Below are 26,537 nucleotides of genomic sequence, written 5' to 3'. Positions count from 1 at the left end.
AACAAAATATTGGGGGGAAAATGTAAAGGCAGGGGTTAAGTTTAACAAAAGACACACTATGCAGAGTTAAGCCTCATCTCTTCTTTCATTTCACCCAGTTGTGTTGTAGCATATATGGTATATAAAAGTCATCCATTACTCCAATACCCCTAATCAAGAGTCATAAAAAAGTATTATGCACAAAACAGATCACAGGAAGGCTTTGCTTTAAAAGTAGCCTGCAAAAGTTTGTCTGCAAAACAAGTTACTGTATTGCTAAATATCCCCAAAGAAAAAGTGCTTTCTCCAAGTCCTTTAGTCCAACTTGTTCCTGGACAGGAATTTCTCCTCTATATAACACCACCTTCCCTAAGTATGTTCCTCAAACACCCATTTTATGACTGCCACCAGACCAGCTAATTTATGATAACCCAGGACACTCTAAGTCCAGAAATCACAGCCTAACTTTTAACACTTCGTGGTCTAAAAAGAAAAAAACAAAACAAAACAGAAATTATAACTTGTCTAGATATAAAATAAGAATGCCACTTTTCAAAATTTCATGCCAAAATGAAAAACCATCACTGACCTGCGTCTTTCTCTACTAGCCAGCTCCTTTCTCCCACATGACTTAGTGGCAGCTGCGACATTTCAAAATGATACATTCTGGGGTGTCACAGCAGAGCTGGAGCTGCTGAGCAAGACGCTGGGGAAGATACAAGGAAAAGAAAAGTGTTCTCTCTAGTTCCTATGTTTTGTGTTTCTCTGCTCCATCACTAAAAACAATAATAAATTAAATTATATAGGGTATTTCACAAGAATCAAAATAATGAAATGTTTGACATCTGGCTAAATAAGACATTAGAAACAAGCCAATTTTTCCATCAGAAGAATAAAACCAGAACAGATGTCATGATCTGAGATGGGGCCAATAAAGCGCCTTAGCAGAGCTTTCCTAACAATGAAGTATCTATACTAATGAGGCAAGTCTAGGGATTTTGAATTAAAGATCTTACTTTCAAAGACTAGTGCAATCTTAAGACTGGACCAAAGTGTTTTTAACAGAAGAAAACTAATAGATAAGGGTGACAAAGGTCCAAGAAAATGCATATTTCAAAATTAGTTTACAAGAAATGTAATGTTGAGACTATACAAGCTAAAAAGTTGAAGTACTATGAATGCGATTGTAAATCCAAATGATGACATTAAAGCATAAAGTCGCCTCAGATGGTTCTGTATTCTTTAAAAAAAATCTATACAAAAAGCACAAGGATATTTTAAAAGTACTCACATTGTTTAAATATCTCACCTTAAATAGTGCCAAGCAAACTAAAGTGTTTGATTTCAACAAGAATTTTTTTTTAAAGTTCTAACAGCAAAATCATTACACTGAATGAATGATTTTTAAATCTGTGTCCTTCATATCAGGCATGGGTTATCAGAGAGATGCTCTGAGTGATAACATATTTTTGCAATTCGTTCTGCTTTGGATCAAAATGATAAAACTGATTATAAGCAAACGGTTCCCATACAAAATAATTTTGATGCCCAGGCATACTAGAGTAAAACTAAGTGCTAGGAAGTCTGTACCTCTAACAATAAAAAAAGAGAGATGAATAAATGTCATTTGAAAAAACAGAATTTATTAAAAATACCTTGGAAATAATCTACCAAAATATCCAAATTAAGTTAATACTTTATCAATTAAAATATTAATGGGATGGATACTTTAAAGAATTGGGGAAAATTTTAAAAATTTATACAGAAGAACAAAAAGTCAAGAATATCAAGATAGAAAATGAAATAAACTAGAAAGGGGGATATGACCTGATGTGTACGTGTGTAACGCACACACGCACACACAAACACACACACATACACAGGCACGCACACGCACACACACTGCAAAGCAGTAATTATCCTGTCTCCCTATCTTTGTCTCATGGTTTCCCATATCTGGAATATACTCCAACCTCATCTCTGCCTCTAAGAATCTCTGGCTTCTTTCAAGGATACAACCTCCCATAAATAGCCTTTTTTCATCAGTTATTAATACTCTCTCTTCAAACTGTCTTGCATTTACTTATCTGTGTATGTGCTTCATCTTACCCAACCAATAAAAAGTAATCTCCTTAAGGGAAGGAACTGTTTTGATGTTTGTGTTTGCATTCTTGTACCTATTAAAGTACACAGGCACATAGTAGAAACTTCAAAAGTTTTTGTGAAATTAAAAGTGAATTATCCAAATATTGGCACAATGTAAAAATGGAGTTGGCATTTGGTGGAAGAGTTTAGATAAGCAAGATTTAGAATCAAACACATAAAAGTTGTCCAGTGTTTGATGAACCCAATAACACAAATTCTTGAGGAAGGAAATCATTCTGCAACAAGAGCTAGGAAAATGGAACAAGTAGTTGGTACAAAATAGAATTAAACCAACTTTTCATATCACATGCTACAAAAGTCCAAATGAATCAATAGTTCAAATATGTCATATTTTTAAAAAGAGAATGAAAGTTACAGAAGAAAAATTCTTAATTGGATGGTGATATAAAGGTAATTATCAAAGATTTCATGAGCTCCATTATAAAAAAAAACCAAAAAGTTTCCACACAAATAAAAGCAATGTATCCAGAAAAAAGACTAGGGAAAATTTGTCACATTAAAATTATATAAGATATTAGGAATAACAACACTTATAGAGTAGGTTAGAGCACTTTAGTAGAGCACTTTATAAAAAATTAACTCATTTGACTTACAACAATCCTGTAAAAGGTGAAGTGATTTGTTTCATAAGTAGTATATGTCTGAGACAGGATTTTGAAGTCATGCCTTCTTAATTCCAGCTTATTATTCTATCTACTACATTTTTCCCTGACTATCACTCTCTCCACACAGTTTAAAATTCTCTGTTCTCCCCCATCATCCCTTTCCTTCTCTCTCAGCAGAGAACCTTGCATCTTTCTTTATTGAGAAAATAAAGGCTATTTGCTGTGACCTTCCTTTCTCTCCTACTCTACACCTTAAAATTCTTGATTTCATCTCACATTCAGGCCTACTTTACAGCAGTTTCTGATCATTTCTGTCCTTTTCCTTAACAAGATCAATCCCCCTACTTATACCCATAATCCCCTCCTCTATCATCTCCAGAAAACTGATCTTGCAAATATTCCCTCTCCCCATCTTCAATGTCACAAAATTCTCTCTAAAGAAATTAAAAACTACTTAAATAATTGAAGAGATACTCATTTCATGGTTGAGGTGTATCAATATAAAAAAATTAATTTGCAGATTTAGTAGCATATAAATCAAATTACCAACAGGTTACTTTGTAGTCAGAAAAAATAACAAAATTTATTTAGGAAAAACAAAAGGTCTAAAATATTAAAAGATATAATGGAAAAAAATAGGAATGAAGAGAGAATAGCAACATGAATATGACAGAATATCAATAGCCATAAAAAAGACAAATATGAAAAGTTCAGAAAAACATGGGAAGACATGAATTAATGCTACATTATACACAATGACTTTAATAACACAAGGAGAAAAAAACAACAAAAAGAAACTGAATATTATGTTAACTATATGACTAAGCCTAGCCTTAGAGAAAATGCAGCTCTTTCCTTCCACTGCAGAGGTGGGGGATTATGGGTACAGAATGCTGCACATGTTGTCAGATGTGGGGTCAATGCATTGATTGGTTTTGCTAAACTTTCTTACTCCTCCATTAATCTTGTTATAAAAGAAAGGGTGAGAAGGGAGAAGGGAAGGGCAGGGAAAAAAGGAAAGAGAATATTCAGAAATAAATGTGATATAAGAAAACAGAAAACCCCCTCTGATCTCCTTGATCCATTCTCCTTAATCTTTATCCTCCTTATCTCCCATGATCCTTTCCTGCTATCTACCAACATCCCCAAGCCACTTGATGTTACCATCATCCTATCCCCTTCTACAACCAAACTTCTGAACAGACATGGCATAGTGGACAAGAGTAGTGGACTTGAATTGAGTTAAAATCTTGTCTCGGACACTATCTGAGTAACCCTGGGCAAGTCACTTATCAAGCTTAGCCTCAGTTTACTCATCTGTAAGAGGGGAATGATAACTGCACCAGTGGGTGCAATATTCACAGGAATATTGTGAAGACCAAATGAGATAATATATGTAAAGTATTTTATATATCTTAAAAACCTATATACAAATGCTAGTTATGATGATGATGAAAAGTTCTCTTCACTTACTCTACTTCCTTTCTTCTCTCATTTCTTAATTCCCTGAAATGTGGCTTCTAACATCTTCATTTAACTGAAACTGACACCCTAGCCATTCAAAGCACCTTCTAAGCATCAGGTATTGTGCTAATAAGCAATGGAGATTAAAAAAAAAAAAAAGGTAAAAGACAATCCCTGCTATCAAGAAGTTCACAGTCTAAAGGGAGAAACAATTATGTAGAAACAGGATATACATAGGACAAAGTAGAGACAATCAACAGAGCGAAGATACTAGAAGGTTACCAAAGATTCTAGTTGGTAACCCTGAGGGCCTTTTTTTCAGTTATCATTTTTCTTGCCTTATCTGCTGTGTCTGATGATATTAACCATCCTCTCTCTCCTTTGATAATTTTCTGGATTTTTATAACACTGTTCTCTCTTAATTCTCCTCCTACCTGTCTAGTTGCTCTTTCTTAATCTCCTTTGCTGCATCATCTTCCACACCCCATCTCTCTATAGTAAGTACATCACAACACTCCATTTTTTCTTTCTGTAATATCTCTTGGTGATTTCATCAGCTCCCAGTGGTTCACTTACCTTAACCCCCAGATGACTCCCTTATCTTTTTATTTGACCCTAGTCTTTCTCCTGAGCTCCAATCTCACATCACCAACTACATATAAACCTTTCAAATGATATTCTTCAGACATCTCAAAACTTATTATGTTCAAAATGTGATTAATTACTTTTTCTCCTAAATTCACTTCTTTTCCTAACTTCCTCATTCTGTAACAGCACTGTCTTTCTTCTAGTCACTCAGGTTTGCAATACTCCTTTAACCCCAACTATCCAATCTGTTGCCAAACCCTATCAATTCTAACTCTATAACATCTCTCTCATACATTCCCTTCTCTCCACTCACATAGTCACCAGTCTAATTCAGGCCCTTATCAACCTCTTGACTGAAGTTTGGCAAAAGGGTTTACTGTTCCCCTCTTTCTCTAAGATATTAAAGTGATATTCCTAAAAATATAGGACTGACCACCCCATTCTTCTGTTTAAAAAGCTCCTATAGCTCCCTACTGCCTCTAGGAACAAATAAAAACTCCATTATTTGGCATTTAAAACTCTTCACATTATGGTTCCAGTCCCAAAGTATCTAGGTGGAGTATAATGGATAAAACACTAGATTTGGGATTTAGGAACATCTGAGTTTCTTATCTTGTTACATATAATTACTAGCTTTGTGACCTTGGGGTAAATAATTTACTCTCTCTGTGCCTCGGTTTCCCTTTCTGTAAAATGAGGAAGGATTTGATTCAATGGCTTCTAAAGTCCCTTCTAGCTCTAAGTCTTTGATCCAACCTTCCAAGTCTCATTATATGTACTCTATGTTCCAGCCAAAATAGATAACTTGCTGTTATTTACATGGCAATCACTTTCCTGTCTTCATACCTTTTCACTGGCCCTTTTACCTAGACTATACTCCCTATTCATCTTCTCCCCAACACAGTCCGCAGCTTGCTTCAAATTAGACTTCTGGATACATCTAGCTGGATATATCCTGAAAAAAAATCCCTTATTTACTTACATATGTATATGTTGCTTTTCCCTACTTGAATATAAACTTCTGAAGGGAGCTTTCTTTGTATTACTGGCACCTAGCAGAGTGCCTCTGCACATAGAAGACTCTAGTAAATACTTGCTAATTATGCAACCTACAAACAACAGATAAAAATATAACATCTAAAATCTACAAGGAACTGACAGACATTCATAAGGATAAAATTCATTTTCCAATGGGTAAGTAGTCAAAGGCTATGAAGAAGTAATTCTCAAAAGAAGAAGCATAAACTGTCAATAATCACTTGGAAAAAATGTTCAAAATCACTTATTTTAAGATAAATGCAAATTAAAATAACTCTAGAGATATCACCTGAACTCCAGACTGGCAAAGATGGTATAAAATGTCAAAACTGAATACTGGGAGGAAACCAGAGAAAACAGCCATCTAATTCAACTGGTGGAGTTGTGAAACAATAAAGAATTATACTACAAAAGTAACAAGAAATACTCATGTTCTTTTACTCCACTTTTAGGTTTACATTCTGAGAGACTGGCAACGAGAAGACAAGGTCCATAGAAAATTCATAGAAGTACTATTTTTAATAGGAAAAACTCAAAATAGGTGCCCTACAATGGAAGAAGGGCTATATAAACTGTGACATATGAATATAAAAGAATATATTCCAACATATATCATAATAGATGATGACAAATATGAAGAGAAATGGGAGAAGAGAAGGGAATAAACATTTACAGAGACATTTTGAATAAACAATGTAAATGAACATTTACATAAATACTATGTATGTGCCAGGCACTATGCTAAGCACTTTACATCATTTCACTTTGATTTTATAACAACTCTAGGAGATAGGTGCTGTTATTATCCCTCTTTTACAGTTGAGAAAACAAATAAATACAAATTGAGTGACTTGCCCAGGGTCACACAGCTAATAAGTACCTGAGGCTGTATTTGAACTTGGGTCTTCCTGACTCCAGGTGTAGCGCTCTATCCACTACACTACCTAGCTGCCTCTAAAAATATAAAGGCAAAAAAAGAAACACAAGAAGGGTATATCAAGTGATAGAGAACCAAAAGAATAATATACATGTGAAAGGAGATAAAACTGTTACGTAATTTACTGTAAATATAATGGACCTTGCTGGTGTTCAACCTTGCAAAAGCTAATGTACATTCAGTCATAAGTGATGAACACAGCTGCATTCATAATGAAATACAGACAACAAGCACAATCATTCGTAATACTTAAATCTTTGGGGGTTTTTTGGAGCCTTGGGGGATTTTATTTTGCTTATATTCCAATTTTCTTCTAATTGGTTTTGCCTGAAAGTTTATTTTAGTTTGTTGTTGTTTTCTTGATTGTACTGTTCTTTGGTTCTTTTTCATACACTAAATGCTTGCATTTGTTACTGGAAATTAAACAAAACTTATTAACTTATCAAATAAAACTTATCAAGAAAGAAAAAAGATTTTTTAGTAGTAAGAAATGTAAGTTAATCCCTTAGTAATTTTGAGATACATCTCCAGGTAAGCAAGAAGTTAATAAGCATTTATAAGATCCTAGCATGTGCCAAGCATCATATTAGTAGCCCATAACTACAAACATTAGTGAAATCACCTCTGATCTCAATAACCTTATATATGTAAATAAAATACTCACGTGTAAAGAAAATTCCTCTACCACATTTCATAAAACTAGACCTCCAGCCTTTAACTGAAGACCTCCGGGAATCAGGAGGTTACTACCTAAAGATATACTCCGTTTCTCTGCTGAATAGAATTAGGTATTATGCTGAAGGAAATTTTACATTCTTATCCTAATTTTTTCCCTAAAGTTACCAAGATTTAAACTAAATAACACTAAAACTCAGGTATACTAACTCCCAAGTGTGTGTTCTTTCTACAATCAATTCCCTTCCCCCAAACAAAGACACACCCTATAGAAAGTAAGTAAATATCAGCCTGCCTAAAAACCAAACTAACCATAATGACTATCATTCATCATGAGGCTGAGATGATATCTAGTAGGATCCTATCTGTAACCTAACTTTCTCTAATGAAAAAATATTTGTAAAGTATTTAGCACAGTGCCCGGCACATCATGGACAGTTAATAAATGTGTACAGCCTGCTTTGAAGATATTTTTTTGCAAGTTTGTCTCTCCCATTAGACTGTAAGCTCCTTAAGGAAAGAGGCTGTCTTCTGCCTCTTTTTGTAAATCCCTAGCATTCAGTACTGTGCTAGGCACATAGTAGGCACTTAGTGAATGTTTACTGATTTAATTATTCCTTCTCCAAGTAGTATGGTGGTGTTGCAGTTTATTGGGATCAAAGCTCTACATGACTAATGTTACTAAAGTATTTTCGAAAAAGGAAAAAATTACAGCATACAACCCTTTTCTTTCTCCACTCTCAAAACACTCACATAATCTCAATTGGCTTGGTAGAGTGAAAACTGCAAATAACATGAAAGTGTTTAGCAAAGTATTTGCATGGGGAAAAAAATTACTGCATTCCAGAGTGATTCTTGGCATCCACGTAACAGGAGAGACAACATGCACAAAACAAAAGTATAAAGAAACCACATCTATGATACAAAGAGGAAGCCACAAAGAAGAGGAACCAGGCTACATTTAAACATTCTTCTTTAAAAAAAACAAAAACAAAAACAAAAACCATACATCTAATATGGCTCTGTTTCTTGAAATTTTGAAGAATTCTTGTAAAAAGTGACATGTCCACAAAGATTTAGCTATTCCTGTACTCAGAATAGTATAATATCCAGAATGAGAACAAAGATGGAAGAAACACCTAACCCTGAATGGTTAATACTTATGCTATGGCAAGATGCTACAGTTTATTCAAAATACTTCTGCATACAGCATAGTATCAATGTACCTACGAATTCATTTCTAAGGTATCAATCTAACCCCCGCCATACCAGCCAATAAACTTTAACGCATCTACTCTAGTCCTGCAATCTAATTTAAATATTTACATTTTGAGCTCTGACCACAAAGGAGAAAAAACAGCCCAGCAGAGCTTTTATCTCCAAGAAAAGAAACTCTATTACTTCAAGGGGATATTAATCTAAGTAAAAAATAATACACAATCATGGGAGGAGGGGTGATTTCCTGGATACTGGTAATCCTAGTGAACATGTAAATTAGTTCTACCAATTCAGATCTGCAACTTATCTATAACATACAGTCTTGGCAAGATGCCTAAAGACATTAAGAAATTAGATGATTTACCCATAATCACAGAGCTAGTATGCCTCACAGACAGAACTTGAACGCAGGTCTTCCTAACTCCAAGGCCAGTATTTCTATCCACTATACCATATAGCCTCTCATCAACTAAAAATATACTACTGCTCAAATTCATATATAACTTATTAAGCCAAGCACTCAAGTTCCTGTAAGGAGAATCCTATTCAGAAAGTCATGCCTAAGTGAGTACTATAATATTTTTGCTGTTGTTGTTTAGTTGTTTTAGTTGTGTCTGTCTCTTCATGATCCCATTTGGGGTTTTCTTGGCACAGATATTGGAGTGGTTTGCCATTTCTTTCTCCAGCCTATTTTACAGATGAGGAAACTGAGGCAAAGAAGGCTAAGTTACTTCCCCAGGAACACACCTGCTTGAAGCTGGATTTGAAATCAGGTTTTCCTGAAATTAAAGCTATCTATAGTCATATGAAAAAATGTTCTAAATCACTATTGATTAGAGAAATGCAATCAAAACAACTCTGAGGTACCATAACTCACCTATCAGATTGGCTATCATGACAAAACAGGAAAAAGATAAAAGCTGGAGAAGATGTGGGAAAATCTGAATATTAAGGCATTGTTGGTGGAGTTGTGAACTATTCCAACCATTCTGAAGAATAATTTGGAACTATACCCAAAGGGCTATAAAACTGTGCATACCCTTTGACCCAGCACACTACTTCTAGGTCTGTATCCCAAAGAGATCATACAAATGGGAAAGGGGCTCACATGTACAAAAACATTTATAGCAGCTCTCTTTGTGGTTGCCAAGAACTGGAAATTGACAAGATGCCCATCAATTGGGGAATGGCTGAACAAGTTGTGGTATATGAATGTAATGGAATACTATTTTGATATAAGAAATGATGAACAGGTAGACTTCAGAAAAACTTGGAAAGACTTATATGAATTGATACTGAGTGAGGGAAATACAACCAGGAGAACAGTGTACACAGTAACAGTCACAATGTGCCATGACTGACTGATAGATTTAGTTCTCAGCAACTCAAGAATCTAAGACAACTTCAAAAGTGGATGGAAAAAAGATAGAAAATGCTATCCACATACAGAGAAAAAACTTTGGAGTCTGAATGCAGACAGAGGCAGACTATTTGCTTTCTCTTTCTTTTGTTATTTTGTTTCCTCTTTTTCATGGTTCTTCCCATTAGTTCTGATTCTCCTTTATATCATGACTAATGTGAAAATATGTTTAATATGAATGTATGTATAAGTAAGCCTATATCAGATTGCACGCTCTCTTGGAGAGGGTGGAGGAGATGGAGGGGGAGAAAATTTAAAACTCAAAATCTTATGGAAGTGAATGTTGAAAGCTAAAACTAAATTAATTACAATAAAGAACTTTTAAAACAAATCAGGTCTTCCTGATTCCAGGTCAGGTACTCTATCCACTGCACCACCTACCCACCTTAATGATATTATGGTATTTGCTATTTTCTAAGACAATTCATTTAACAAGATAATTTAAAACCTAGAAAACGAGCCTATTCAACTAATTCAAGTTGTTCTTTACTATTTACAAATTTGTAAAACAAGTGCTATCTAGAAATGTACAGTTTACACATTTGCTCAGTGAATTCCCAGATGGCTTAAGGTGACTTATGAAAATGACAGACTCTCTTTATAAGACCTTGATATTTAAACAGGCAAGCTGAGGAGAACCTACAGTTCTTTCTTGTGTCACAAGGATGTTAATGACTATGGTTAAATATTTTATTAGGCACACTATGACAAGAAACCCAGATATTATTTTGCTTAACATGCAGGTATTTATGAATAATGATCAACTGATGTTACATTCTCATTGGCTGCAAACAGAATTAGTAGAGCTGTTCCAAAAAACAGTACGAGAAATTATGCTATAACTGGGACAATTTAGAACTGTACCTATGGTTAGAGTTCAACATCATAGCCTGAAAGAACTCTCCAGGTTTTGCCACTTTTACCTAACGAAAATTATCACAGAATTTGCCTTGAAATATAGTGGTCATTAAGGTATATTAAAATGTAGCATCTTTCTCTAAGTAGAAAGCCTAAAAAATTTCTAAATCACTATTGATTAGAGAAATGCAAATCAAAACAACTCTGAGGTACCGAATCACACCTATCAGATTGGCTAACAGGACAAAACAGAAAAAAGATAAAAGTTAGAGAAGATGTGGGAAAACTGGAATACTAATGCATTGTTGATGGAGTTGTGAACTATTCCAACCATTCTGGAGAACAATTTGGAACTATGCCCAAAAGGCTATAAAATTGTGCATACCCTTTGACCTGGCAATACCACTTCTAGGTCTGTATTCCATTTGGATAAAGAGGAAATCCCTTCCCACAACAACCTCCCTCCCCAAGCATTATTCTAATTATGAGTCTGGACTTACCAACTTGCAAGACACCTTGATATGGTTATAGTAGCATGCTCAGTTGTCACACTAACATCAAAAATAAGATTTTTCTAATCAAGCCACTTCTGCAAAGCATTTAAATCATATAGATTCCAAGTGTCAATAACTCAAAAGAATGGAAGAAATTAAAATAGCAGGACAAAATGCTTCTGAATCTATTACAAGTTTTGAATTTTACCCAAATCTCATACCATTTCAAAAGAATAAGTTTCCATAATGAAAACATAAAGGAACCCTGCATTATTCCATCAAAAAAGGACTGCAGATTTAGAGAATATCTAAAAAAACGATTCCATCTCAGAACAGAGATGAGAAAACTGGGTATATAATGAACAGATAAAGGTTTCAAGAAATACATTTTACTTATCAATAGGCTGTAGTAACAGGCTGAACTAACAGTGATGATGGTCTGGTTCATTATTTCCACTGATTTCTAATTCAGGCATCTCTCTATTCTCCACACCACAGCAATGAATTTCTTTATTTCTAAAATGAGGATTCAGGCACAGGATTTTGGATAGTATCATAATGAAAGAGAAGAATGTATTTTTATCTTCAAGCCATATCAAGCAATCTTTATTAATAGTTTCCAAAGGTCTCCAGGGTATGGAAATGTCTTAGAAGAAAAGAGCACCAGACTAGAAGTAAGAAAATCTCAGTTCTAATCCCAGTTTAGGGCAGTTAGGTAGCACAGTAGATAGACTGCAGGGCATAGAGGCAGGAAGACATCTTCCTGAGTTCAAATCTGGCCTCAGACACTTACTAGCTGCATGACCCTGGACAAGTCACTCAAACCTGTTTGCCTGTTTCCTCATCTAGAAAATGAGACAGAGAAGGAAATGGAAAACCACTCCAATATCTTTGTAAAGAAAAGTCCAAATGGGATCACAAGAGTTGTACACAACTGAAACAACTGGATAACACAATCCCAGCTTCACCAGTGACCACATGTTACTGAGGCTTGGCTAATCTACATCTCAGCTTTCCTGACAATAAATGAATTGCCCAGTTTAACTCATGCTACTGCTGTTTTAAAGATCAAATGAGATAATGTATGTAAAATACTCTGAAATGTATAAGGCTACATATGAATGCAAGGCAGTATACTGCTATGTGCCTTTTTTCTTTTTTCACTTCCCTTCTAAATTCTTTACTTCAATCTTTCTGTTCCCTTCCCTTCTTTGCCAGAACACACCCACTGGCTTAGCCCTAATGATTGTTATTTGGTCTGAAGGTTGCTTACTCTTGTTAAGGGGATAGTCTACTCCCAAATTAACAAAAAAGAACTATATACTCTCATCTACTCTAAGTACAGTTATTCTAATGAAAGCTTCTAGCCATCTGCACCCTGCAGAGAAGCAGAAAAGGCTGCCAAAAACAACAGAATGCTATCAGTCTAGTTTAGTATCCCTCATCTATGGCCAAAGAATTTCTCAAGTTATTATAACAAAACTAAAAACAGAAAGTCACACAGAAAGGCCAGATTCTAAGTCATTTTCCCTTTCCCTGCTGTGTTTTCTGAATCAAAAGGCTATGCCCCTGGATAGTCATTACAGTCATGTGGAGTGCCATGCTGGGGAGGAAAGGAAACAGCTTCAGGTTTCAATGAAGCAATTTCTCACCTCTCAACAGCACAAGAGAACACAGTAAGTTTCACACCAAAGAGAATAGAAAAGTCAGTCTGCTGGCATGTTTCCACCTTTAACCAATATACTCTTCTAAATAAGTTACAGTTTTTCTACAACAAGATTCTTTAGCCTATTTAAGTGATTTCAGCTTTGGATTCTATTTTGTGCACCATGATGATATCTAATTACTTTTGCCCTCCTCTGTTAAAATATGCTGTGCTAAACAGATAATTAGGAGAATCTTAATTCTAGTCCTACATCTGCCCCTAACTCATTGTATGACTTTGGGAGTAAGTTATTCTTCTATAAACTTTAGTTTTTTCCTCTCTTTAAAAATAAGAGGAATTGAGAGTGATGATTTTCAAAAGTCTATGATCCTCACCTTAGATTGTATTACATAAAGTCTCCTACATAAAACTACAGTCCAAGTAATCTGTCTAAACTCATTCTGTGACAAGCATAATCATTTAATCTCTAGCTTCATTCTCAATTGTCTTAATCAGGCTACAAGTTCCCTAAGAACAAGAATCTCTACAAAATTCTTCTTCTTCACAGAAGTATCTCCAACCAGTAGCTCTAATTACTAATAAACTCATAGAATGTTATTGCCTGAAAGAGACCTGAGAGATTATCTAGTCTCCCTCCCATTTTACAAATGGGAAAACTAAGGACCTAAGAGAGGAAGTGATTTGCCCAAAGCCACAGAGCAAGACAATAGCAGGGATGGGACTGAATAATCTCCTCTGCTTCCCTTCAACACAGGCTGTTGAAGAACATGTCTGGGATTTCAAAAAAAGTACACTTTGACTGAAGTTTTGCAAAAGGAATGTTCTTTGTCCATGGTTTTTATCCTATGGTCAGGTAAATGTGGTCACTATTTTTATAATACATAACACTCTGAAGCCAATGCTCCCTCAGGGTATAACACCTCTATAACTATTGGTTTCCATTTGTTACACACTTCTGTTATTCCCAAATCTTCCTAACGATACAGAGATAAATACTGAACATACTACTCCATGGATACTAATTTCCAGTTTTTTTCTTATAGTTAATCATGACAATTCTTTACCTAAACAAAATGAAGTTTGTTGTCCTTTTTTCATCCTTAAGACCCAATAACCATTTTTATATAGCTATTCATAGAAACGTCTTATTTCAACATATCCTTAGTTATAAACTATAAAGTAAATATTCACTCACCTGAAGTAAATATAGCTAGTTTGAGCATTTGCCAAAGACAGCTAATAACTGAATACTAAATGAACTAATTAAATAAAAACTTCATTATTTACAGATAGAAGTTTTTTTTTCCCAGACACGGATTGATCATTTCTAGATTCAACTGGTTTCATATGCTCTATACTTACATAAAGGAGTCTATATTTTTCTTCCTTAACCTTAAAAAAGAAACTAGTGTTCACCTCTATCCCACCCCTTTCAAATTCTGCATATCCTAAAGCAAAGGAATCAAATTCAGTCAGTACAAATGACCCAGATTAAAATGGAAACGGAAAATGTTTAGCAAAATAAATGAAAATAAAACATAGACAATGTCATTTGTGATTTTCTGAGTCAACAGCACAGATACTCACCAGGATGCAAAAGGAGTGTTATTCAAAATTAAATATTTAACCTTAAATTGTTGCTTATATAGTAACAAAAATCCAAACTCTTCTTTGGTACTTAGGGAAAGCACCAATAAACTCCTCAGAAAGAAAATTATTTTTCCCCATATAAGAAAAGTGTGAAAATATACATTTCAACCAGCATTTTGATTCAAAATTTCCATGGCTGTAGAGCTACTAGAAGTCATCTCTGATCTAGGTATGCTTCTTCAGTGCAACAAGAAAAGTTGTTAGGTTTTGCTCAGCTAGCCTCTGACAGTAACAAATATTAGACAGTACAAACTACTCAGGGGAAAGCACTCAGTATGAGAATTTTTCTTTCCCTACTTAATGGCAAAGAGAATTTTCTTTCTTTGGAGGAGAAAAATGTCCTTAAGAATGGGAGAATCTGACACATACCTTAAAATCCTAACAATCTCCATAAAAATGCAACAGACCCTTAAGACCTAAAGTGGAAGTAAAATCTCAGATTGTAGAGATGAGGTTGCTTGACAAGGATAAAACTAATTAAAAGCTACCCTTTACACTTTTTAATATACCTAATAAATTCTGTTTGTACTACAACAAACCTAGAAAAATACTGAATATTAAATAACTGCTAGAGGATACTTAGGGGGGAATTCCTGAAGCTGACAGTTTGTGGACCTTTAAACAGAATCCTTTTGCATTCTTTACTTGTTCAATTTCATCTTAATCCCAAGGTCAGTGTTGTAATGGGACCAGAAGTTCTCCAGAGACTGTCAAATATGATGATATTTATCAAGCCACTGCTCTACAGAAAATGGAATGATCACCTGAAAAATTTAAGTGGATACCAAGGTGGAAAGGGAAAATATAATAAAGAGTTAACCTGCTCTACCAACCCAATCTCTTCTCAAAGATGCTGTCCTCTATGATAGCTTGCCACATTCCACCCAACAACAGCTGCTCATGATAATCAATGTCTGACAGTTCAGAGAAAGCCCTTAATGTGTCGCCAAGGGGCAGTTCAACAGATGGCATAGTGACTTACAACCAGAATCATTAATTACATTCCTTTATTAGTCCCGGGGCACAGTGCTGAAAATGCTTCCTCAGTGAAAGATGAACATTTCAGATAAATGACCGTCTGGTATTGCCTGTGCAACTCCCTCTAGGACTTCTGGTCATTGCTGATTTCTAGTCAAAATGATGCTATTTTTACAGCTATTTCACATCTTCCAGGTTCAAGCTGGCTATGAACATGAAGTTCTTACCACCACTACTCATAATTACTCCCATCATCACTGCAGGTAAGGATAATGTACAACATGCACATTATTCGTTTTCCACTGCACAGTCAGATGACAGTGTTGCAACCCAAACTCACTTAATCTTAATCATCTCACCTTTGAAAGCCTGAAGACTTAATTTCTTTTCCTTCTATGCCAAGGAATTTTTGTTTTATGAATTGAGGCAGAAGGAAATTTCCTCTGCTCTCTTTATATCATTTTCTCTTTGGGCTACCTTTACAAAACTATAAAGTTTAAGACAAATTCATGGGTATGACTTAAAAAAAAAAAACAAACCTGCTTTCCTGTGGCCAGTACTCTCCAGTAGCCACAGGTAATAGTACTTTTCCATAGACTATAAGTTTCCTGAGGACAAGAAGAGTATCTTAATTATCTTTAGAATTTTCCTGGCATCTAGCCCAGTACACTGGTACTTAAATATTTGTTGAATGATTATCTTCTTATAATTGAGTCCACTGTTGGAGTGGGGGTAACAGCAGGTATCTGTGCAGTAGGCTACCCAAGGACAAGTGCTCCCAGTCCTTCTCTATGAAAAGACTACATGCGATGTGGCATTTCCTAAGTGTCAGAGAGGAACAACTCTTATTTTCCCTCCCTGTTAATGAAAATCTACCAGAAATATAAGAATAACGGTTAAATTTCATAGAATAAAAACTAAGAAATTTCTGAATTAACAGCACACAGGGCCTTGAAGATCCCCTGTATATTGGTTTTACCTTGTATATAACACTGACAACTAACTATGGAAATGACTAACAAAACTTGTAGGGCATTCTCCAACTTTTGTCTGATTATATTCTTCTATTTTACTGCTATTCCTGAGGCCTGTAACTCAGGCAACAAATATTTTACCTGAGATGAAACTGGTATGTTAAAGATTAGGCTCTAAAATAACAAGACTGGGAGTTCATGAAGTTTCTTTCCTGAAATCTAAGGCCTGTTCTTTCCTGTTTGTAAGGAAATAGGACCAATATTTACAAGAAGGTCCAAACAACTATGATGCTTAACAGAATTTTCCCTTCAATTTTTTTTTTTTAAATAAAAAAGGATGTTTCAAGGATCATACCCACTGAGTGGTGTGAACTACAGGGAGGGGAATTCACTTTGGATAGTACTTACTTCTAATTTTTTCTCTTTCTCTGTCAAAACATCTTTCTGGTTCTGGGTATACTCCACCAACATGCGTGCCAGCTGGCGCCGGTCTTCCAGTTCTGCTGCCAGTCGTCCGTTATATTCTGCTAGTAACAAACATGCTTCATCCACTGTCTTTGAAAGACGTTCAGCTGCCTCTTTGTCTAAGCACAAATGTGACCAAAAAAAAAATGAGACAACTTACAAATCACATGGGCATGGCTGAGATGACTGGGTGGAGGGATAAAGCTAGAAGGATAGGTGGAATGGAGACAGGGATAGTCACAGGTCTTCTTTACAACGTACACAGTCATTTTTTCAAACACAAGAATAGACCTAGACTTAGAGGAAAACAATGAAACAGTTATAACTTGGAAGTCTACCATTACCTACATAAACAATTTCTGAGCTACCTGAGGTGAAAGAGCTCTGGAGTGGGAATCTGACAAAAGGATATATAAATTCTCTATTTTATAAAAGCACTATTGGAATGCTAACACCCAAACAAAATAGGCAATGACTTTGGTAGTAAAGGTTAAGCTAAAAAGAATTATTCCTTTTCTGTAATATGTTCAACATATTTTCATTTGTTACCTTATTTTTCCTTCTTCAAATAATGCCAGATATTTACTATTTGGGGGGTAGTGGTGGAGCTCCAGTGTCATTTCACTGATTGAGGAAATTTCCTCTATTAAGGCAGATCAGCAACTGTTCTGCAGTTTCAAGTCTTAGAGAAGTCTGGGGACCTCAGATGCCCAGGGTCACAAACAGTTTGTCTCAGAGGCAGGATTTAAATTCAGATTTTCTTGACCTGAGGATGGCTTTCTAACCACTATACAACACTGTCTCTTATTAGAACTATATACATGCAAGGAAGCAGTATTATTAGAAACCAAAAGCAGTCATGATATACTCTACATTTCAATACATGATTTTTAGGATGCCTCAAGGTGGTATTTTTGTAGGAATTCAACCCACATTTTGGTACTACCCAAAGAGAAATTCAGATTTCATTACATGAGCTATGATTATTAACAACAAACAAGTATGCACTCTGCCCAACATAGTATGAAAGGTTAAACCTTTGGCAAAGTAGGTCTTATAAGTCAGTGTATAGTAGATATTTTCCCCCTCTTTTACCTTGGACCCAAAGGTCTCACCTGTTATTTTCTCTAAAAGTGAAACATCTTGGACTTCTTGTGGTAGTGAAGCAATTTTCTGCCTCACAGTGGCATCACCTGATGCAGCATTTTCCAAATCTTGCAGGGCTTTGATCAGTTCCTCCGTCTATCAGAAAGAAAGCCAATAAAAGTGATTAGTACATAAAGAATTTTATCTTTCTTATAAATTAGTTTGTTAAATGAGGTAGAGATAAGTTTTAAAAACAGCTACTCCAGAGAGGTTTACAGATTCTATCCTGAGAATTCACACTACTCACTCTATTTTCCCATTTACCAACAACATAGTGTAAGAGAATATGCGAAATTAATTTCTGAAATTTAATTATGGCAAGAAAAAGATGAAATTCTATATTATACCTTAAAGATCACATTCCAAATATATTCATGGCAAAAAGAACCTAAGATAATATTTTGTTTTGTTTTAATATTTGTTTATACACTGTCTAGAAGTATACTAAGAACGTAATATTTTAAATATTAACATATAAATAAAAATTAAATATAAATAAATTTTATTGATAGCTTTTCTGTTTTTACATTGCCTAAATTTCCCCCTATACCTCTCTCCTTCTCTACCCACAAAACTATCTTATAAAAACTTTTCTTCAGAAAAGAGAGGAAAGACTGAGTGAAATGAGCAAAACCAGGAGAACATTGTACATAGTAACAGACACAGTTTGTGAACTCTGTTTCTGACAGACTTAGCCCTTCACAGCAATGCAAGGACCTAAAACATTCTCAAAGGACTCTTGAGTTAAAATGCCATCCACATCCAGAGAAAGAAGTATGGAACTGGAATGCAGAATGAAGCAGACTATTTTCTCTTGTGTTTTGTTTTGGTTTTTCTCATGGTTTCTCTCATTCATTTGAATTTTTCTATGCAACATGGCTAACGTGAAAATGTGTTTAATAAGAATGTATGTGTAGAACCCATATAAGACTGCAAGCTGTCTAGTGGAGGGGGAGAAAATTTAAAAATATGGTGGTTCTTTCCAATTCATCTTGTTGCCACCATTACGCAAATCATTTTCCTGGCTCTGCTTTATTTTGCATCAGTTCATGTAAGTCTTTTCATGTCTCTCTATATTTCTCATAGTCATAATTTCTTACAGCACTATAACATGCCATTAAATTCATGTAATACAAATTTTTTTCACTATTCCCCAACTCATGAGTATTTCCCTTGTTTTCTGGTTCTTTGCAGCCACTAAAAAGGTGCATAATATTTGTTGAGGAGATGGACAACAAATGTTTACTGAATGAAAAAAATGCACAGTGCATGTTTCAAATTATTTTGTGACTCTGCCCCACCAAAACACAGGAATTCTCATTTTCTAGGAAGGTCGCTAATTAATCAATGTTTTTAAGGCTAAAAAGAAAAGTACACAAGTTCATTAGTAGCAAAAAATTAAGGCCCAACATGTATCAATTCCATACCATTCAAAAGTATTTGTTAAACTACTATGTGTACAGGGGGCTGGGGAAGTAAAGAAAAAAAATGAAACACTCCCTGATCATAAATTCTAAGCATAATTTAAATTCTATTGGGGGTATGAAAGAGGGGAAGGGCCTACACATAGAAACAAATCTATACAAATTAAATACAAAATAATTTCAGCATAAAGGGAGCATAATAACAGGGGTGCAGTGGTGTGGTCTCTGTGTAGGTGGGTAATGTGGGGGTATACGTGCAGATTCTGAGCCAAGGGGTTTGTCCCAAGGAGGTAACACCTGAGCTATGCCTTGAAGGTACTAGAGATGACAAAAAAGGAAAACACATCAGGCACGGGAAGCAGCCCATGGAAAGACATTGTGGTAGGAGATGGAATATCACAGAACAGTTCTTAGGAACAGCAAGTAGGCCAGTTTGGCTGGAACATAGAATGCATGAGGAGGAATAATATAAAATTATTCTGAAAAGATAGAATGTAACCAAACTGTGAAAGACTTTTTAAAATACAGAACTAGAGGGATCACAGTGTGTCCATGAGGCTTCCTAAGGAGAGAAGTGATGTGGTCAGCCCTGTACTTTAATATCAATTGGGCAACTGTGTGGAATACAGATTAAAGAAGAGGGAAGAAATTGAAGGCAAAGAGACAGATTAAGAACCCAAGGTAATAATGTAAGTGAAACAATAACGACTTGAACAAGAGTGGTAGCTAACTAAAGGAAGGGATTAAATGTGAGAGAAGGTACAGTGAAACAAGCCTTGGCAACTGCCTGAACATGGGGAGGGTGTGTGTGTGTGTGTGTGTGTGTGTGTGTGTGTGTGTGTGTGTGTGTGTCTGTGCGTGTGTCTGTGCGTGTGTGTGTGTGTGTGCGCGTGTCTGTGCGTGTGTCTGTGTGTGTGTCTGTGTCTGTGTGTGTGTCTGTGTGTGTGTGTGTGTCTGTGTGTGTGTCTGTGTGTCTGTGTCTGTGTGTGTGCGTCTGTGTGTGTGCGCGTCTGTGTGTGTCTGTGTGTGTAATACAAAATGTTCTGATAGAATCACTAATTATAAAAATTTTTGAGGAACAGTTGACCTTTTAGCTATTAATCAAATACAGACAAAATGTTAACTTCTCTAAGTCTTTATCTTAATTTACAAACATTAAATGTACATCTGATGTGATCATTTAACCACTCACACCCAACACACTTAAGAAATACACAAGCATCAGAGAGAGGCTTTTACAAGATAAACAGGCATATACAATTCCACTGAAGTCTTCCTCTAATGCTTCATCTCTGACAGGTCCTACTGAGCAGCATCAATCTGCATACAGCATTAGACTAATATTACTATCCTTGTTGTTAGTCTAGGATCAGCCTAACTTGAAAGATCAGTACTACAAAGTTGGTCACTAAATGATGAACTCTGGGGCCACAGCAATGAATCTAATGAAGCAGGGACACCATGTATGCATATACAATGGAGATGTGGGAAGCAAAATTTGAAATCTGGATTAGTGGAGGGAATTCACAATGATAAAGTTAAGGATCATTTGAACTAATACACAGTATTATCAACAAAATTTACTAAATATCTAAAATGTGTAAGACACTATACATAAGGATATAAAAGTTCCTAATGCATGTGTATAAATGGAACTTTAATTAATTGGTTATGGCTTAAAAAACCTGCAATCTGCCCTACATATATACATTACACAGTCAACTTTGCCTTACTACACTGACCCTTAAGGATAACAGTGGTATATAAACCATTATTAAAAAAAAACTTTTTAGCTACTAATTCCTGAAGAAGCAAATGCAAATGAAAAAAAATCAAATCTCAACCACTGCTTCAAATAAAGCATCAAAGAAAAGCCAATCAAGTTGTTTGGCAAGACAACAATGCAAGAGAGGTTAAGCAGGAGCTACCCACTTTAATCTTTTTTTAAAAATTGGTTATTAGCACCACCTTGTGGTCATATTTTCAACTGGGGGGTTGTCATTTTTCAAAAAATAAATCTTTATGGATATCTTTTGTTTTTACATTGCTTACATTTTTTCACTCCATCCTAGTTTTCCCTCTTCCCAAAGAGCCATCCTGATAAAGAATCTTTAAAGTGAAAAAAATTCATTAAAAGCAATTGATACCCTAAAAAAAAAAAATCTGACTATATGCAATGTTTCATACTTCTGCAAAGGAGCGGGAAGAGAGCTATCTTCCCACATCTCTTTGGGGTCAAGCTTCTATATAGTTTGGAAAAATTCACATGCATGGATTTTTACAAAATTCTTAATAGTTTCCCTCAATATTCTCGCCCCTACTTGAAAATATATCCTACCCCATAAGTGTTTTTTAAAAAGAGGAAAAAAATCAGTACAAATGTTCAATAATTTTAAAAGTCCAAAAACATATGCAGTAGACACCTGAGGATCCCCCACCTCATACTCATTTTCTTCTGAGTCATATTAAAAAATTATGAATAATAGTTAAATTGGAACCTCCCCCACCTTCCAAAAAACATAGAAATGATAAATAAGTGTTTTGAAAAGATTAATAAAATTGACTGACTTTCAGCTAATCTGGTTAAAAAGGAAGAAAATCAATAAAATATCAGAGCAAGATTAAATCATAACAAAATAAAAAGCATAATCAGAACTTCTTATGCACAGTTTGTGCTAATAAAACTGAGAACATATAACAGAGGAATACCTTCAAAAATAAAAGATATCCAAAGTGACAGACCAGAAGAGATCATAAATAACCCTAAAAGAACAAAATTCCTGTTCCTTATGGAATCACAAGAGAATTCTATCAAATTTTAAAAGAATAATTAATTTTGTTGTTTAGTTGTTTTTCAGTAATGTCTGAGGCTTCATGACCCCATGATCCTGGCAAGGATACTGGAATCGTTTGTCATTTCCTCCTCCAGCTCATTTTACATATGGCAAAACTGAGGCAAACAGGGTTAAATAAGTGACTTGCCCAGGGACACACAGCTAGACAGTATCTGAGGCCAGATTTGAACTCACAAAGAGGAGTCTTCCTGACTAGGCCCAGCACTCTATCCACTGTACTACCTAAGCTGCCTTCAATAATTAATACCCACACTATACAAATTAGTCTCAAAAACTGAGAAAGCAAGTTCCCTACCATAATCTTTTTCTGACACATATTGCAGTCCTAATACCTAAAATAAGCAAGGATAAAACAAAGAAGGAAAACCATAGGCCAATGTCACTAACGAATATTAATTCTTAAAAATTTCAATGAAATTCTGATACTATAGTGAACTATCCAAGAAATTATTCTTTTTGGTGCTGGATTTATACTAGGCATACAAAGATGGTTCAACATTAGGAAAACAGAAAAGCAATCAACATAGTTAATCATATTAAAGAGTCAAAATGTCCAAAACCACATGATTATCTCAATACACACAGAAAAAAAAAAATCTTGCAAAGTTCAATATTAATTTATGCTTTAAATCAACAACAAAATACAGGCAGACACTTTTTAAATATCATTTTAAAAATCTAATTAGTTTGCATGACTACAGATGTACGATGGTTATTGCTATTTCTTGCTTTCTCAATGGGTAGGGTAAGGACAAGGAGAGAATTTGGAACTGAAAACAAAAATGAAAAAAACCAGGAGCAAGTATCATGAAATTGAGATACACTGAACCTTTTCCAATAAATAAGGGAGTAAAGCAAAGATGCTCTTTCTACCCACTGTTACTTGATACAGTTTTGAAATGCTAACAATAGCAATAAGAGAAAAAAAACTAAAGGCATAAAGATAAAAAGATAAAACTATCCCTATTTGCTGAAGAAATGATGGTAAACTTGAAAAATTCTAAGTGAATTAGCAAAGACATTAATCAAAACAACATCTTCAGCAATATTGCAGACTAAAAAATAAACCCTAAAAAATAAACTGCATTTCTATATAACAACAAAATCCAAGGATAACCTATTCCAAATAACTGCCAAATGCATAAGGTATCAGAGAAATTTTGAAACACACAAAAGACTTATAGAGATTCAATAATTACAAAGTGCTCATTAAAGAAATAAAGAACTTAAATGGCTGGGGGAATATTCAGTGCTCATGGCTGGGCAGTGCTAGTAGTATAAAAATGACAATACTAAGAAAGTTTGTACTTTCAATGTTATATCAATCAAATTACCAGGGGGATCCTTTACAGAGTTTGATAAAATAACAACATTCAATTGGAAAAACAATAGATCTATAAAATCAAGAAAAATGATGAAAAGACAGCAGGATATAAGGAAAACAGCACTTCTAGACCTCAAGCTACATTATAAAGCTATCATCATCATCAAAACCATCTGCTATTGATTAAAAACAGAGGCAGATAAATGGCATAACCAGACCAATGAGAATCAGAAACAATGTAACTCAATGGCTATTGCAACCTCAGCAAATTTCTGCATTTGGAGTTCAGATTTTCAGGCCCTGGAAACAAGTAGGGAGGGTCACAATCTTTTGCAAGCCCATAGCTCCAGCAGTCTATTACAGTCTTGCTTCTGAGAGAATGGTGAATGGCAGGGAGAGGGGGTATTGAGTGAGCTAAGTTAGGCAAATAGGTTCATAGAGTTTTTCACTTTTGCTGTGTTCTCAGTGTCCTATACCATGGAGACAGTTAAAATCATTTTTATTTCTGGTGCTTAGTTTCCAAAAGGCTGATAGGTTGTGAGAATCTGATAAAAAAAAAAAAAAAAGTCTAGTCCTCTATCTTGTTGGTCAAATGACCTGGAAGTTCAAAACTTCTTCAGCTGTTTTGTGATCGTTGTTCTTTCCTTTTGCACTGCTGTAGTCATCGTATGTATCATTTTCCTGACTGTGGTTCCTTCACTTTATATCAGTTCACATAAGTCTTTCCTCTGATCTCTGCCTTCATCATATCTGTTGTTTTTTTCAATATGGCAATATTTCTGACATTCAGTGCCATTATTTATTTAACCACATTCCATTTGAAAGGCACCTAACTTTGTTTCCAGTTCTTTGCTAGGATGAAAATGCCACTATAAATATTATGGTGCATATGCAGCCTTTCTTTCTGTCGATGGCCTCCTTGAGGTAAATGCCTAACAATGAAATCTCTGAGTCAAAGTGACATTTTAGTCACTTTACTTGCCTAACTCCAACTTGCTTTCCAGAACAGGTATACAGATTTGCAGCTCCACCAACATGCTTTGGGTTTGCCTGTCTTTCCATAACTTTTCCAATACTATTCCAATACAATACTATACAACTAGATATCTTTTGTCATTTTTGATAATTTTCTGGGTGTGAAGTGAAAGCTCAGGGTTACTTTGATTTGGATTTCTCTCATCATTAGTGATTTGGAACATTCTTTCATACAATCCCTTCTTATCTCAGATGCGTTAATTTTGTGGGGCAAAAGTTGTCAATTCATGTAATCAAATTTATCACTTTTAACTGTTATAATTGCCTCCACTGGTTAAGAATTTCCCTAAGAGGCAAAACCCCAAATCACTGTACGTACCAAGAGAGGGCCTGCAGTAGGATCTTGGGGAGAGTAGCTTCCAGGGTAATCATCATCCTCGTCCTCTTGTATCTGCTGAAAGGTTCGCTTGAGAGATTTCTTCTCTTCTGTGGCTATATATATGACAAAAACAAACAACAAACCAAAAAAAAGCAAACTAAGTCACATAGTCTTAAATAATATACTTATTTCTTACATGCGAACTCAGGGCAAAATATTTACAAATTCTAAAAAAAAAAGTTTAACACTTTAACAAATAATGACATGGGTTTTCAGCTAGTCTCAGTGGTCCACTGCACTAAGCATGACCAAAAGTGCCGTTAGTCTATTGTCAGTTTAGACTAACATGAAAAAATATCTGCAATAGTGAAAAAGTGGAAGCTGTATATTTAATTATAAAGCTTCATCATTTTAAAAGAAATCTGACTGAAAGGTGAAATAATAAATATCAAACAATGTGAACCTGACTGTAAATCCTGACTCTGCCACTTAAGTACTTTATCTCACTGGACCTCAGTTTCTTCATGAGTAAGATGAAGATGCTGGTCTCCTAACTCCAAATCAATGATCTTATAAAGTAATTTATCTAAATAACCCAATATAACTGATATTTCAGAGAGATCATTACTCTTTATACATAAAAGTTTTAATTGCTGTGGCTTTAAAAAAAAAGTGTCAAAGAACGTATCAAAATGCACAAGTTAAGCATTTTTCAAATACAACATTCTTACTGGGTTTTTATAAAATAAGTCTAATTTCACCTTAAAATAAAATAAAAAATTACTGAGAAATGCAAATGAAACTAAAGGGTTCAGAAGTTAAGTAAACTGTCCAAGAGCCACTGAAATTAAACCTTTTTTGTTAACAATTAAAATTTTTAATTTTTCCACATGTTCTAGAGATGTACCAATTACTTTTCAAATACTTTCACATTATGTTAGAAAAGTTAGAACTATTACATAGAACAAATACACTATGATGTAAATTCACAGAATGAAGATACTGTTTAAGTTTTTTTCTATGATCCTAAAGATGCACTACTTGAAGGATAATAATCTAAAATCTTGAGAAGATAAAAGATCCAAAAAGTCATGGAAAATACACCTATTAGAACCATATGCTTATTCTTTGGTACAACAGAAAAAGAACTGAATTTGATTGAGTAAGGAGATCTGAGCCAAAGCTTCAATGCGCTGCTCACTTTCTATGTGACCTTAGGAACGTCACTGAATATATTTCTCTAGACCTCAATTTCCATA

The 26,537-nt window shown here is 34.9% G+C and overlaps 1 protein-coding gene across 11 annotated transcripts in view; it reads right to left on the bottom strand.

Moving 5' to 3' along the window:
- RPRD1B (regulation of nuclear pre-mRNA domain containing 1B) overlaps nucleotides 1-26,537 on the bottom strand; it is a 137,919-nt gene that overhangs the window by 78,539 nt on the left and 32,843 nt on the right. For 7 of the 11 annotated variants that reach the window (XR_011972058.1, XR_011972059.1, XR_011972056.1 and 4 more), the window contains exons 4-7: nucleotides 25,279-25,391; nucleotides 18,291-18,417; nucleotides 17,119-17,294; nucleotides 16,276-16,344 (exon numbers count right to left, since the gene is read on the bottom strand). Coding sequence is in view for 5 of the 11 variants with exons in the window: in XM_072631556.1 (XP_072487657.1) it covers nucleotides 16,276-16,344; nucleotides 17,119-17,294; nucleotides 18,291-18,417; nucleotides 25,279-25,391 (485 nt within the window). In the remaining 6 variants the exon portion in view is untranslated. Of the gene's footprint in view, nucleotides 1-568; nucleotides 686-16,275; nucleotides 16,345-17,118; nucleotides 17,295-18,290; nucleotides 18,418-25,278; nucleotides 25,392-26,537 lie in introns of all 11 variants that reach the window. The other 4 variants (XR_011972060.1, XM_072631562.1, XM_072631557.1 and 1 more) reach the window with 2 other exon arrangements.

The sequence above is a fragment of the Notamacropus eugenii genome, chromosome 1 (genome assembly GCF_028372415.1).
Source record: "Notamacropus eugenii isolate mMacEug1 chromosome 1, mMacEug1.pri_v2, whole genome shotgun sequence".
Lineage (NCBI taxonomy): Eukaryota > Metazoa > Chordata > Mammalia > Diprotodontia > Macropodidae > Notamacropus > Notamacropus eugenii.
This window is presented reverse-complemented; position numbering and strand designations above follow the sequence as displayed.